Raw genomic sequence first — 15602 nt, 5'->3', positions numbered from 1 at the left:
AGGCCGCGAGGAGCGTTCGCTTCCCTCGCTGCCGGGCGGAGCCGAGCGGCGCCAAGGCTCAGGCACGCCTCTGACGGTCCCGCCGGGCCTCACGGCGGTATCGACCGCGTCAGCTGTGTGCCAAGATGGCGGCGGCCACGGCGCCGGGGCCGAAGGCGCCGCCAGGGGAAAGTGGCGGCCCCGCCGCCTCCGCCCTGTCCATGGAGCGGATCCAGTCGCTGACCGATCTGGCGGACCTGGAGGCCGCCTACAGCCGGCTGTGTGAGGAGGAGGTGTGTGGGGCCGGGCATGGGAGGCAGCGGGGCCCCGAAAAGCGAATACCTCGCTGTCGCTGTGCCCCTCATTGTTGCATACTCTCTAGAAGTGTTTGATACGGACTTGCCGCCCCTGGGGCCTGGCCGGGGGTCGGTGGCGCCTCCGCGGATCCCTGAATCGCGGCCAGCGTGGAGATTCTGGGATCTCGTGCACTGGCAGCCCGGCCAGGGGAGGAGTTTGTGGGTTATCTGACTTAAAAGCGGTGTGATGAGGATTCCAAAACCGATGCTTTCAAATAGAAAAAACATAAAGTTTTAGAGGATTAAAGAGAGCTTAGAAAGGATTTATTTGTCCTATGAGCTCTTGGAAGCACTAATGCCTTGTGTCCTTGTTTTGGATGTAGGGTCTGTGATAAATTGCTGGTCTGGAGGAGAGCTGAAGTCACGCAACACCTCCTTCATACTTTTTTTTTTTTTTTTTTTTTTTTTTTTTTTTTTTTTTTTCAGAAAGTCGTGCAGGAAGAGCTGGATTCCCTCCTGGAGCAGCAAAGCACTATAGAGAATAAGATGGTTGCTCTTCATCGCATGGGGTTAGTGTTCCAACCCCCACTTCCTTCTCCTTGTTGCATGACCCAGATACTCCTTTCGGTGTTGCAGGGGAAACACATCCATTCTCAGAAAATGTCAGACTTTAAATCAGTTTGTGGTAGGGAACATGAGTTGGATCCTCATCCCCAGGGGCCCAGTTCTTCTCAGCAGCACTGACAGCTGTGCCCTCACCCAGACTGACCCACATTTTGGTGTAGGCTTAGAAGCTTTTTGAAAGTGTCATCTCAGAGGATGCCAGGTTTCAGCATCACTTCTTGGATCAGGTGTTTTGTGCAGGCAGGCTGTCTACAGGTGTGAACAAATATTACTGCCTCTTCAGGGTGAACTTATGCAGGCAGGCTGGAAAATCAGCCTAAATGGCCTCGTGTCTAGCTCTGAGGAAAGGTTTCCAGTCTTCACCTCCACTTCAGAAGTGGAGAATGTCATAAGGGCCCAGTGGCTTGTTCATGCCCTGTGTGGTAGCAAGGCACAGTTGGTCTGTGCAGCCTCTTCCAAAGCCGCCAGTCTGTTCCTTTCTCCTGCTTTGCTCCCAGAGGAAGGGAGTGAAATGAGTGAGAGTGTTGTGACAGGACCAGCTGTATCTGGAGGAGGAGCCATCCTCTTTGCACACCGTCCTGGTGGTCAGTGTGCGCATCTCACGCTCAGTTCCCGTGTGTTCCCAGCCCTAACCTGCAGCTGATCGAGGGGGATGCCCAGCAGCTGGCAGGGATGATCACCTTCACCTGCAACCTGGCCGAGAACGTCAGCAGCAAAGTCCGTCAGCTCGACCTTGCCAAGGTAACTGGGCTCAGGGGGGTTGGAACTTGTCACCACCAGGCTGTGTTCTGTGCTCACAGCACAGCACATGTGCCCTGCCTTTGGTGGGCAGGTGGGCTGGAAACTGCTATGTTTTTTTATTTTAGCTGTCTATTTCTGGGCTCCTGGGTATTGAATGGTATAAGACTGGTGGAATGATAGAATGGTTTGGGCTGGCAGGGACCTTAAAGCTCCTCTCATTCCCAACTCTTCTGCAGTTGACATGGACACCTTTCACTAGACCAGGCTGCTCAGAGCCCCATCCAGCCTGGCCCTGAACGCTTCCAGGGATGCTCCTTCATATAGCGGCTGGTTCTCCAGCATCCCCTTCTGTCCACGCAGCTCCTGGTAGAATACCTGAATAGGGTGACTAACAATCTTGGCAGCTACACAGTGCTGAGGACAGTGGAGATGGCCATTGTCACCCAAGCCAGGTCAGGAATCTGGGCTATTCTGTTCCTTGTCTGGGGACAGGCTGAGGGGTGTCGATGCCAGCACTCGGCACAAGTGCTCAGATCAAACAGATCATGTGTGGTGTCATCTCTGGTCTCTGCCTGTTTGTTACAGAGAGCTGTGGCCTCCAAGTTCAGCCTCAGTTTTGACATATGCTGTTCATCCTGTGGAGCCACTGGTCTTAGCACTTTTTAAGTAGTGTGGGATTTTTGCTTACGTAGGAGTTTTGCTGTATAGAGAAGTATTGCTTCAGTCTGTTTTTCCCTCACACTGTCTTCTGACAGATCCCTCTACCTGTCCATCCCACAGCTGGAAACATTACTGGTTGCCTTTCTTTCAGAACCGACTCTATCAGGCCATTCAGAGAGCTGATGACATCCTTGACCTGAAGTTCTGCATGGATGGAGTTCAGACAGCCCTGAGAAATGAAGACTATGAGCAAGCAGCAGCTCATATCCATCGCTATCTGTCTCTGGACAAGTCAGTGATTGAGCTCAGTCGTCAGGGCAAGGAAGGTAAGCAGTGTTTGTGAGGAGATGCTGATGAGTCACCTTCCCAATGGATATCTAGAGGCTGCTCATTTCCCATGGGTTGTGTCAGCCCAACAGACAAAGCAGAAAATCTAATGCTGGCCAGAGATCTTAGTGTTTTATAGACTGACTTAGGGGTGAAGATTTTTGAAGCGTTATTACACCAGAATTATCATTAATTGAAAAGGACGTTCGTGGTACACAGCTGTAATAGCACTTCAGCTGCTAACTAAGCTAAGGACAAAATGTTCAGGCCAGCAGAAGTGAGGGAGAAGGCTCTGTCAGGAATTGTTCTTGTGTCACAGTGTGCTACCAAGCAGAGCATCTGGAAATGAGGGAGTAAATTGCTAGATTCCTAAGAGGAAAATGCCAGTGGATGTGTTGTCATGCTTCATGCAAAATCACAACATTACATCACATACCAACATGTCTGTCTGTGCCTGTAGAGGAATTCCAGTGTGTCTACTGCCTTCTCAGCCTGGGGCTACACAGTACTGGTCTCTCTCCTAGGAAAAAAAAGTAGCCCATGATACAGTATTGACATTGTGCTGTTGCTTTTCCCTTTCTTTTCTATCCTTTTGACCAGGGGGAATAATTGATGCTAACCTGAAACTCCTGCAGGAAGCAGAGCAGCGCCTGAAGACAATTGTTACGGAGAAATTTGATGCAGCTATGAAGCAGGGAGACCTGCCCCAGGTGGAACGGTTCTTCAAGATCTTTCCTCTGCTAGGTTTACATGAAGAGGGGCTGAGCAAGTTCTCTGAGTACCTCTGCAAGCAGGTAACAGGCTCTGTGACATCCAGGGGAAAGCAAAACCCAATCTCTGTCGACAGATGTTGTGGAAGGAGATTTTGGCAGTGGCTTGTTAACCTTAAAAAATAGCACTGGCCTTAGTTCATATCTCTCCCTGCATTTGCATGCTGGGATGGGTTTTCTGGTGTCTGTGTCTTGCTCTGTGCACTTGCTTAAAAATTATCCAATGAGCCTGGAAAGAGAAGAGCAAGTTTTTGCCTTTCCTTGAGCCTTGAGTTTTCCACAAGAGAGGAAAGGATCCCTGTTCAAAGGAGGAGCAACAGCAATAGCTCTTGCATTGGGAAGGCAAACGAAAGCTCTCTAGGGCAAGGACAGAGGACCTGTGGGTTGAAGAATACCTTTGGGTGTTCAGCTGACTGGTCCTGTTGCCATGCAGGTGGCCAACAAAGCAGAAGAGAACCTGCAGCTGGTGATGGGGACAGACATGAGCGACCGTCGAGCTGCTGTCATCTTTGCAGATACCCTGACACTCCTCTTTGAAGGTAATCTTCCTTTCCTCTTTCCTGATTGATTGCAAATAGTCCATGATGAGACCATCCATCAATTTAAATGCTTTTAATTTTAGCTCACAAAATGCCTCATTCCCCTTTGAGCTACAGGTGTCTCACTCGAGGGACAGGGACACAACTAGTAGGAATTATTCCAACCAGGAGAGGGCATCACAGTAAGCAAGTTTTCTTATGTACATCTTGTACAGGCACAAAGTGTATTTGCAAAGGATTTGTTGGCTCCCTCCAGGAATCAGACTCTTCCTGTTCTCTGCATCCTCTAAACAAATGGGCATTCCCTGGAGGTTTCTTCAGACTTGCAGCTCTCCAGACAAACAAATCAGATCCTTTAGGGATAAGCAGCTGTTGGTGCCTCCAGGCCTGGCTCTTAAAGAAGCACCATGGGAACTTGAAAGCAGAGAAGGACGGGAGAGAAGGGAATATGAATGCTCTGTGGGAATGCCACAGACAGTACTTGAGATCCCATGGTGGTTAACCACCTTCTCCATGAAATCTGCTCTAGTTCCAGGCTGCACCCTTGCCAAGTTACTCTCCCAGCCTGGCAGCAGTAGAGCTTTCTTGGCAGTAGTGTTAAAAGCAGGGGGAGCATTGCTAACTTTTGGAGTAGAGCGTTTGTGAGAAGAAGGCAATATTGTAGTTATCTCTTCCTTGGAGATGAGTTTTTCCTCCAAGGAGTTCTTGCCTTTGCTAATGCTTGCTCTCTGCAGCAAGTATGTGCCCCAGAGCCATCCCTGGGTTGATTTTTCCCTGTAATGTTGCAGGTGCTAAAAGCTGGGACTGCATTTGGGTGGCAGTTGTGCCCCCTGCCACATTTAGCTTGTGTGGCTTTGTCCTGGGGAAGCTTTGTACCGTGTATCTTGCTGGGCTGAAGGGCGGCTGGCACACAGGGCATGGCAGGAGTTCTCTTTGGGGACAGAGAGATGGCTTCTGCTCCAGGAGATTTGTACTCTATCTGTGGAGTGAATGATCCGTTTTTAGGTCTGGTCTGTGGACCTGTGTAGCTCTGCTGTGCTCTGGGAACTGCTGGTTGAGTCTCTCTCCTCTCCCCACAGGGATTGCTCGCATTGTGGAGACCCACCAGCCCATCGTGGAGACCTACTACGGGCCAGGGAGGCTCTACACCCTCATCAAGCACCTGCAGGTGGAGTGTGACCGGCAGGTGGAGAAGGTTGTGGACAAGTTCATCAAGGAGAGGGACTATCACAGGCAGGTAAGAGCAGTGTGAGGCTGCTTGATGCAGCCAACTGTGCCCTCCATCCAGTTCTGTGGGGCTCCCTCTGCCATAGAGGCAGCAGAGTTTGACCTTGTGTATTGAGAGAATCCTTGCTTTACTACTTATTGACCCTGATAGCTGAAGGGGTTCAGTCTGTAACTGTGCTTTCTGATGCGGAGAAGTATTCATTGGGAGCATGGTAAATGCACCCTGGGCACTCTTTGCTGTGCAAGTCTGCACCTTCCCCACTGTCTTGTTCCTGCTTAGATGCAGGGCTGCTGTTACTGTCTCATGGTCACATACCTTGCTGCCTCTGGTCAAGTCCCATCCCACCACCCTTCCTGGCAGGATGAGCCTTGGAGGAGGAGGAAGTGAACTTACATGATTCCCTTCTCTGGCAGTGCTTCCTGCAAAGCATTCCTATTACCCCCAGAGAGTAAGCACTTCCTTAGGCGATAGCACAAGAAGCGTCTGGTAACTCCAAGTCATCAGCAAAGACTCCCTTTCTTTTGTGATTGCAGTTCCAGCAAGTCCAGAATAGCATGATGAGAAGTTCTTCTGCAGAGAAGATTGAACCAAGGTACAAAGAAAAACTCTTTATGCTCTCCAACCTTTCACTCTTGAATTGTTATTAACGCTACTTAGCATTTAGATAACTCTCCCACTCTTCCAAAAGCTTTGTGGGGATTAATTTAAAAAATCCAATCGTTAGGTGCCCTTCACTGCCCTTCTTTAAAAAAAGCTTCTGTACTGAGGTTTTATTTTGCTTAGCCATTAATTCTAAGCCTTGGCTCTAAGCATTCCTGGAGGGTTGTCGATATTACTGCACACGAAGGACTGAGATTTTAACTGCCTGTGCCCACTACCCTTTCATGGCCAGAGTACAGTCCTTGGAGCCCACAAAACAGGGCAGCTCTCTTGACAGATAATTTATGACAGAAACAGGAATAAATCTTTGGATCTTACTTAATCTCCAGCAGCTCCGTACCATCAATTTCTTGACAACAAACTGCAGTGCTTTCAATCTCCCTCTTTTTCTTCTTATTGTTAATATTTACATAACCCTTAAGCAAGGCCATTTGAAAGTGCACCCAGCCCTTCTGGGACTGCCTGACTAGAAACATGCCTTGAAAGAAAACAGGTTCCTCAAGGAAGATCTGTCTGTGAGCCTGCATAATTAATATTTCAGCAGTAATATCTACTTACTGTTTACTCTAACTCTGCATGCACCCCAGTTTTATGATTTTTTAATTTTTCATCTGTAAAATAAAGATGATGTTTTCTTCTCCCACTTGTGCACCATGAGGCTTCAAGCAGGATTTGTAAAATTCTTCTGTGCACACTGATGAAAAAGCTGATGTGTCAGTCTTTCTTTTTTTCAGTCATCTCTGATCTGAACACTGTGTTCTGCATTGTAACATGCTTTTTTTGTCTCACATTTCCTGAGCAGTTGAGCTTAAACAGATTCTTCATCATCTGCAGAGAAACACATGAGTCTGTGCACAAAAACACATAGATGGAGATGGCAGGGACCAAGCATTTCTAACACTGGCTACATAGGGCTCATGGAATTGTAGCAAAACTGAGGTAGGGAAGGACTGATTAAGATCTCTAGTCAAACCTCCCACTCAAAACAGGGCTCATTTTCAAGTTACATCAGGTTGCTTTGAGTCTTGCAGTCCTTACCACTGTGATTTCAACGTGAATGTCCTCACATCTATGAGGAAAAAGAGGGGGAGCTAAATCTTGGAGTAGAGTTTATGAGAAAAAAAAACCAAAATTGTAGAGATACCTCCTGGGGGAGATTTTGGGGGATATTTTGACTGTGTGTGTGCATGCTTTGCATATACCAGTTACTCTGCTGAGCTTTGCCACTCAACGGTACAGATGGAAAGGGGCAGTACTGATCTCATAGTAAGGGAACAGAGAACACACTACTTAACTGAATTAAATTAGTGCCTCTCCTTTTGTAGTCTTGCTGTCTTGATTCTTGCTATTTCTTCCAGGGAGCTTGACCCTATTTTAACAGAAGTCACTCTGATGAATGCCCGCAGTGAGCTCTACTTGAGATTCATCAAGAGACGAATAATGGCTGATTTTGAGGTGGGAGATGCCATGGCTTCAGAGGAGGTAAAGCAAGGTAACACCTTGAGTACCAATACTCATAGACTCTGCTTATCAAAGCCAGAAGTGGAGATATACCTGAGTTAGTGGCAGAGCAGAGTGACACAGGGTCTGCAGAGACACTTTGGGAGCACTCTGTGGAAGACAACTGTGTAGCCTAGACTTTCCAAACCTGTTTTCAGCACTGGTTGTTCCCTCTAACAGCAAAACCAACATTAAGAATGATTGTAGAGTATAACAAAGTCTCCAAAGAGAGGAAGAGCCATTTGGTCACTGCAGGCACAAATCCTAAAGGTGGAAGCCACAAAAAAAAAGGCTCAAGGTTTTGGTACTCTGTAGAGCTCTGGAAATCACTTTAGTCACCTGCAAAATCCAGCTCAGTAATTTCAGCTCCACAATAGAGGCTTGTGATTTGTTTCTAGGCTGGGCTTGGCAGGTGTGTATCTGTTGGGTCCTATAATACAAGCAGCAAGGAGACTTGGTGGAGCTGCCTCCTGGCCCTGGGTTCCTGCTGATGGGTCTCTCTTTTGTTCCACAGAGCATCAAAAATACCTGGACAAGCTCCTCAACAACTGTCTGCTGAGCTGCACCATGCAAGAGCTCATTGGCTACTACATCACCATGGAGGAATACTTCATGAGGGAGACTGTCAACAAGGTGGGGGAAAACCTCTTAGATGTTTTTCTGTGTGTTCTCCTCAGTCCTCTGGTGAGCATCCCAAGGGAGGGATATGCTTACATGACAAATCTGCAGTTGGGAAAGTCTTTTGTTTCCCTTGGCCTTGAAAAGCAAGTGGTTGTTTCTGAACTTTGAGTTCAGACATACCCCAGGTATCTATCTATGGGCTGCTGCAGACTGGTCTGAGTGGTGCCAGCCACACAGGGTACAGTTCCACTCAGGGTGAAGTGGGCAGAGGGGCAGTTTGGTCTCCCAGCACTGCTGGGGCAGTGCGCTCGGTGAGCTCAGGGCACTGAGACAGCTTTCTTTGCAGGCTGTTGCCATGGACAGCTACGAGAAGGGCCAGCTCACCTCCAGCATGGTGGATGATGTGTTTTATATAGTGAAGAAGTGCATTGGGCGTGCTCTGTCCAGCTCCAGCATAGACTGTCTCTGTGCTATGATCAACCACTCCACCACCGAGCTGGAATCTGACTTCAGGTAACGAAAACACACCAGGTTCATTGTAATGTGCCTCCACCTCACGTTCTGCAAACAGTGGTTGCTGTCAGATGGTCTTTCTAGTGTTCTTTGCCTCTGAACCTCTGGCTTGTCATCTCCATGGAAGATGCTCGTAGGAAGCAGTGGCAGATGTGGGAAGCTGGATCTGGGCATCTTTTCTCACTGTAGTGGTGATCCACCTGTAGGACGAACAGAGAAAATAACCTCATGGCCCAAAATCCCTATGAGATGGAGTTGCCTTGTAGCATTGGGGTACTGCCCTGCTTGAGGGTACATGATCACCCCTAGTTGTTCTCTGGGTCACTTAACAACTCAAACTTAGGGTGAGACTGCAGAAATTGTCCTGCTATTTTTCATTCCATTGTGGGAGTGAGGAACTGTGTCTGAAGACAGCAGGCAGCTGGAGGCAGGATATTTGGGAAAGCTCAGAAACTGGGTAGTTATGTTTTTCTTTCAGCATTCAGATGCTATCAAGAGATATTTGCCAGCCTTTTTTTCCCCTTTGAAGTTAAGTTCCACTAGCTTGTTCAGGTCAGATCTCAGACAGAATGCTGTCCCCAGGCACAGAGCATAATTTTTTTTTGCTTGCTCTAAACCCTGGTGTGTTTTGCTTGCCTATAGGGAGGTTCTGTACAACAAGCTGAAGCAGGGCTTCCCAGCCACGACCTTCCAGGACTTCCAGAGAGGGGTGACCAGTGCTGTGAACATCATGCACAGCAGCCTGCAGCAGGGCAAGTTCGACACCAAAGGCATCGAAAGCACGGACGAGGCCAAGCAGTCCTTTCTGGTGGGTTTGGTGCTGTTCTGGTGTAGAGTGAGTTGGGGTGGGGAGAAAGACAGTGGGGAACTCTTGAAAACAGGATTGGTGTGATTGTTGTGATCAGAAAACCTGAAAACCTGTTCAAGTGTGGTGGGTGGCCTACCTTTGGATGTCTGGTAGATGCTTCTGCCTCACCTCATGTTTGTAGAGCTTCCACACCAGGCCTGTGCAACTGTGATCCTGTGAGTGCCTCTTGGGCTGCTGTGATGATAATTCCTTCCGGGCTGGGGAAAAGTCTGTGCTCTTTTGAGGTGTCCATGAATCCTGTTCTTCACAGGTTTCACACAGAGGTGGTGGGAGAGCATCTCATCCACACCTTCCTCCAGATAGAAAAGTCCTGGCCCAAGCTCAACTCCTTCACTTATCAGATTGAGGCATTTTTATAAGAGCAGAGTTGTCTGCTCTGCTTGGCTTGCAAGATCCTCCTGTTGCCTTCTAACAGCAGAACTGCAGCTCTCTGCTTGCTTGAACAGGCACAGGGAGTATTCCAGACCTCTCAGAGAGCATCTGAACTGGTCACTTGTCACTCCTGTCTTCTGCAGCGTAACACATCCTTCCCCATGCTGGGATGCTGCGTAGACTTTGCATTGTGGAAAGGACCTCATTGGGAGAGCATCTCTGGCTCTGCTTTCTCCAGGTGTGGGCAGAGACTGAGAGCACTGGAGAGGGGCTGGCTCTCCATGACTTGTCTGCCTCTAACTTTTTTGTGAAGAGTCAGTGCTGAAGAGGTTCATTGGAACTTTGACTGTACAAGGAGAGAAGGCAGCAAAGGGAGCAGGAGGGACTCAACTCCTTAATCTCATAGAATTCTGTGTTACAGGTTTCTCCATTTCTGAAGCAAAGAGCTTCCACTGAATTTCTTCATTCACCTGTCACCTTGCCTCATTTTCCTGTTTGTGCAAACCCCAGCCTTATAATGACATTTGGTTCAGCTTCAGCAGGTAGAGAACAGTCTATTCAGTGGAGAACAGATACTCATCTGGCAGGAGGGCTGCTGATTCCTCCTGTCTGTGCCTCGCTGTCTCCCCTGCTGCTCTGGACACAGTGTATAAAACATCACCCTCAGCTACTCCTGCTCTGTTCTTCATGACACTTACAGAAAGTTGGGGGTACATTATGGCTTCTATCCATCACCAACAAGTGGGGCTTCACTGCAACATCATGAACAGGATGATGAGGAAAACCAGTAAACTGTCTTGAACTCTGTACTAGCTGGGGGTTCAGCACATGTGCTCTCTTGCTGGAGTTTAGCTTCATGCAGCTCTGTGAATCTGCAGTGCTTTGATCTCACAGTTGCTACTCTGTCCCTTAACTACTTGCGTTTCAGTCTGTACTGTTAGCAGGGCATGGATTAAATGTGTGGATTTGGGGATGAGGTGCTGGGAAATTCCATTTAATCCAGCTTGGGTTTATTTTGGGTTTTTTTCAGGTGACCTTAAACAATGTGGAAGTTAGCAGTGAAAACATCATGACCCTAAAGAAGACTTTGGAGGTACAGTCTGTATTCTTTACTGTTTTTTCCTGAATCAAATTTGTAATATCCTCCCTTGGCAGAGGCAGGGGTCAAGTAAACCATCTGGACTTTGATATGCCCGAGTTCCTGAGGTCTTTGCCCTCCAGCCTTAGGGAAGGAATTTTAAGCTGGCAGAGCAATTTCCGGCTGATAGTAGCAGCCAGAAATACCAGTTCTTCCAGCCTGACTAACCTGGTGCAGGAATAACTGTACATCATGGAGAGTCTGCAGTTCTCTGGTGCCAGGCTAGACAGCCCCTGGCTTCTTTTCTTGCTGTCCTTTCTCCCTGCAGCTGGAGCCAGCAGCCTCTGCCTTTGCAGGAGCAAGAGTTGGGCTCCTGTCCTAGCCCACACGCTGGTGGGCAGCCAGAGCTCAGCAACACAAAGAAATAAAAACTGCCCAGGTTATTAATTTGCAGCTTGCTCATGGATCTCTTCCCTGCAGAGTGACTGCAGCAAACTACTTAGCCAAGGATTCGGGGGTGAGCAGGCACAGGCCAAGATTGAGAGCTGCCTCTCAGACATGGCTGCTGTCTCCAACAAATTCCGTGACCTGCTGCAGGTGAGTGTCTCTCCAAATTACTCCTGCCTTCTAACACTGGCTGCTGGTGTCTTCAGGGAGAACTCTGGCAGGAATCACTTCAGCCTCAGGCCAGGCCATGTCTGACTCCAGGAGTCCTGGGTAGGGTGCAGGAGGGAGCAAATCAGTCAGCTTTGAGGCATGGAAACAGGCCCAGCCCGTTTGCACAACCACACCGGCTGGCAGCTGCATAAAAAGCACTGGAAGCAGCTGCAGAGCAGAAGGAATGTTGCTTCATTTGTCTTCACTCAGCATGGACTTGCAGTTGGTTCTGCATTTCCAGGAAAAGAAATATTAATAGCATTTCCATCTCCTCCATTCTCCCTCGTGGCACAGCACATTGTCAAGTTGTCCACAGCCTCACTAAGTAATGCTGAAGACAGGCTGTTGGTAGAGAAGAACTGCTCTTTTCTCAGGTTTCTCCTTCTTTCCCAAATGCAAATAGCCCTCAGCATGGAGCAGAGGACTCTCTGGCTAAATCCAGTCTCCTATGGCATGCTGGGGCTTGCTGTCCTAAAATGCCGCAGTGGTCTCTGGCAGGGAGAGAAGCAGGAAGACCTAGTACCTCATGTGGAAAGAAGCAAAGGAGAATATTTTGAACCAGGTTAGCCTTTGTACTTCACAGAGGGGTCAGATTATTTTTGTTTGGCTTTGCAGTTCAGGGCAGGCAGATGGCTTCAGTTCAGCACTACCAGCAAACCCTCTTGAGGACTGTGGTCAGTATTGAAACCAAAGAGCTTATCAGTAAGGAGTAAAACTCCAGTCTGACTCTGGTGTGGTTTTAAAAGTGGCTGCAAAGCAATCTAGAGGCTGAGGAGGAAGCTCCTGTGCTGCCTGAGTCACACACACACTGAATTTGTCTCAGAAAAGGACAATTGCCAGCAGGGCTTTCTCAGAAATGCCAGTTTTAGTTAAAATCTTCTATCAAATGCCAGTCAGAATTGGTACCGACACAGTTTCATACTGCGTGAGCTTTCATGACACCTTGCTGAGCCAAAGAGGGGTGGCTGGCAGGAGAGCACTTTAAGAGCTCTCATCACAGGGGACAGAACAGCCTTTGCTGACAGCCTGCTGCTCAGGGGAGATAGCATGTGCTGGGGTTATGATTAATTCAGGGAATTAACTGTGGTTACAGCTTTTATCCTCCTTTTAGATTCTCCTACTGAGCTAAGCTGCAGTGAAGGTGGGAGGCATCAGTTGAGTTCAGTCACAGTGCCCTGACTGGTGCTGAGTGAAAAAATGGAGTTTGCATTTTTTTCTACCCCAGGCGCATCACTCCTGCTAGGAAATCTGTAGCTGCGTGGGATGGGGTGGGGAAGCACAAGCCCTTCAGACCACACTACAAGTCAGCACAACATCAGCTTCTGGGCCTACATCTTTCCTCCTCTTCTTGTCATGCTGTCCTCAGAGCCTTCTGGCACCAGAAGAGTGTGGGATCTGGGCCTTATGGGTGCAGTTTCCTGTGCAAGTCTATGGGACAGTTTCCCAAGCTGAGAATGGAAAGCAGCATCAAAGACAGCCTGTTTGTAAAGATTTTGTGCCTCACTGTCTTTTCTTCTTGCTGTCTCACTCAGGAAGGTCTCAATGAGCTCAACAGCACAGCCATCAAACCCCAGGTGAAGCCATGGATCAACTTATTCCTCTCTGTCTCCCACAACATCGAGGAGGTGAGGCCCAGTGTTCTCTGCTTCTGGCTGTACTTGAGCACTCTGTCTCCTGCTCAGCAGCACAGTCAGAGCAACCACTGTTTCCTTCCCCTCAGTTATCTGCTGTTTCCTTGGCACAGAGCAGCAGTAAAATACCCAGATCTTGCTCTGCAGCCGAGCCTGGAAAGGGACATTTGGCTGCAGAAGAGCAGAAGGGATGAAGTGCTGCTCCAGAAAGGACCTCCCTTCCTGTCCTCTGGGCCGTTGGCTGTGGTTTACTTCAGGCCACATAAACAACCCTTTCTGCATTTCACTGTCAGGAGGAGTTCAGTGACTATGAGGCCAATGATCCCTGGGTCCAGCAGTTCATCGTCAATCTGGAACAGCAGATGACAGAGTTCAAGGTGAGAGAAGGAGGTGGCAGCCTGCCAGGCTTTGGCCAGACCGCCACGTGGCATCTGCCAGCTCTTTCCTTGCTCGGCAAGCAGAGGTATCCTCCAGTGCCTTGCAGGGCTCTTAGGGATCCAGTCACCCCCTTCTCCTGCAATTCCCAAAGCCTGCTTGCAGGCACCACATACCTGGATCACTTCTGTGGTGCTCCCCACTTGCCAAGCCTGCAAGTCCTTATTTGTAAGCTCTCCTAGCCTTGGGCTTTAGGGAGCTCTGCTCAGTTTTTCCTGACAAGAATGACACAGGTTTCTGCTTCCAGGCTGGACTGTCTCCAGTGATTTATGATACTCTCACTGGTCTTATGACCAGTCTCATAGCCATTGAACTGGAGAAAGTGCTGCTCAAATCCACCTTCAGCAGGGTAAGCAAAACACTCCTCTACCATGTAGTCTGTCTTGACTGCAAACCCTCAGTAAAGGATGGGGCAGGGCAGATGCAAATACTACCTTGTAAGAAACTCTCCAAGCACCAGTGACCAGCTCGGGGATGCCTTAACATCAGCAGCCACAGGGAGAAAGTGGGTTTGTGATGGGACTGAGAAGAGCTGGCACCAATAAGGGGACTGGGTTTTAAGGTGGGTGTAAACATAAGCCACTTAAACCTGCAATAAATGGTTTAACTAGACCTGCCTGCTCAGAGACCTCCCGCTGTCTCCCTGTGATTTTAATTGGTGTCTTGGCACAACCCATGGTCTGCTTGGAGAGTTAACAGATCTCCCTCTGTGCCCACAGCTCGGTGGTCTGCAGTTCGACAAGGAGCTGAGGTCTCTCATAGCCTATCTCACCACAGTCACCACATGGACTATCCGTGACAAGTTTGCCCGTCTTTCCCAAATGGCCACCATCCTCAACCTGGAAAGGGTGAGCTGCACTTGGTCTGCTTCTGCTGGGAGATTGTGGGAACACCACTGCACTGCATGTGGCTTTATTGAGTTCATACAGACGTCATCACACCTACAGGGTGTGAAGAACCTGGAGAAATTGCTCCGTGCCTGATGGTGCTTGAGATCAAACTTAACTGTGAGGACAGTGTGCTGAGCCATCTCCTACAGCTCCCCTCTTTTTCCAGGTTACAGAGATTCTGGATTACTGGGGTCCAAACTCAGGGCCGCTCACCTGGCGCCTTACTCCTGCCGAAGTCCGGCAGGTGCTGGCTCTCCGCATCGACTTCCGCAGTGAGGATATCAAGCGGCTGCGCCTGTAGTTGGTCAGTGCTTGGATCAGCACCACGCTGGAGCTAAGGGCAGGAAGGTTGCAGTCCTGGAGCCTGCCCACATCTTGTCCTGGGGCTGGCTGTTTGATGGTGTGGGGATGGGACGATGTCTGCCCTGCTCGCATTCTTTGGGGCAAAGGGTTTTTCTGGGCCTGGCAAGAAGACCTGCCATCCTTCTGTGGGAGCAGAAACAAGGCACCAGAGGAATCTCTAATGCTGAGAGCAGGATGATGCTATTTTTTCAGAACACAGGCCAGTGCCTGCTCCTGACTCGCTGTGCTCTGCTGCCCTGCAGGAGGCCACAGGCTGGGACAGGGGGGGCTTGTGGGGCTCAAATACGGATCTGCTGCTGCAGCTGTGTTCCCTCTGTGCCCCCAGATTAAGGGTCAGCTACTGGAGTCACAAATGCTGAGCCCTGGCTCTCTCCTGGTGGTGATGGGAACTGTTCTGTGGAAGGGAAAAAGAGTGATTTCCTTGGGAAGGTGCTTGGAAAATCACTAGAAAGCCTCTGAAGGAAGTGGGGCTGTGTCCCTGCTGGCTCTGTACAGATACTCTGTAAATAAACCTCGCTTGGTTGAGTGGCAGTCTCCAGTGGTGTGTTCAGCTGTGGGCCTGGAGGGAGCTGGAGAGATGTGGGACAAGAGCTCTGCTCTGCTCCAGTTCTTCTCTTCTGCCCTGTGCCAGGGCATCCAGAGGCTCTTCCTTGTCTTGCCTGCCTGCCTCCTGTGGCTGCTGTCCTGTGCTGTCTCCCTCAGCCAGGGCCATGGAAGGGGAAGGAACAGCCCTTGCATGCAAGTTCTGCCATTCCCACCCCTGGAAAAGTTCTTCCCACACAATGCTGGGCCTTTGCTATTCTGTGAAGAGAGAGAGCAGCCCTGCTAGGACAGAGGGGCACAAACATGC

General features: G+C 49.4%; 1 protein-coding gene across 1 annotated transcript; it reads left to right on the top strand.

Moving 5' to 3' along the window:
- Positions 1–99: 99 nt before the first annotated feature.
- On the top strand, positions 100–15277 carry COG4 (component of oligomeric golgi complex 4). Its single transcript, XM_053987442.1, has 19 exons — positions 100–272; positions 762–844; positions 1526–1640; positions 2452–2626; positions 3228–3421; positions 3831–3936; positions 5016–5173; positions 5698–5756; positions 7183–7316; positions 7839–7957; positions 8292–8458; positions 9101–9266; positions 10729–10791; positions 11257–11373; positions 12966–13058; positions 13358–13441; positions 13747–13848; positions 14219–14347; positions 14556–15277. Exons 1-19 carry the CDS (start codon positions 126–128, stop codon positions 14688–14690), a joined length of 2346 nt encoding a protein of 781 aa, XP_053843417.1. The 5' UTR covers positions 100–125; the 3' UTR covers positions 14691–15277.
- Positions 15278–15602: the final 325 nt, after the last annotated feature.

The sequence above is a fragment of the Vidua macroura genome, chromosome 11, assembly GCF_024509145.1.
Source record: "Vidua macroura isolate BioBank_ID:100142 chromosome 11, ASM2450914v1, whole genome shotgun sequence".
NCBI lineage: Eukaryota > Metazoa > Chordata > Aves > Passeriformes > Viduidae > Vidua > Vidua macroura.
This window is presented reverse-complemented; position numbering and strand designations above follow the sequence as displayed.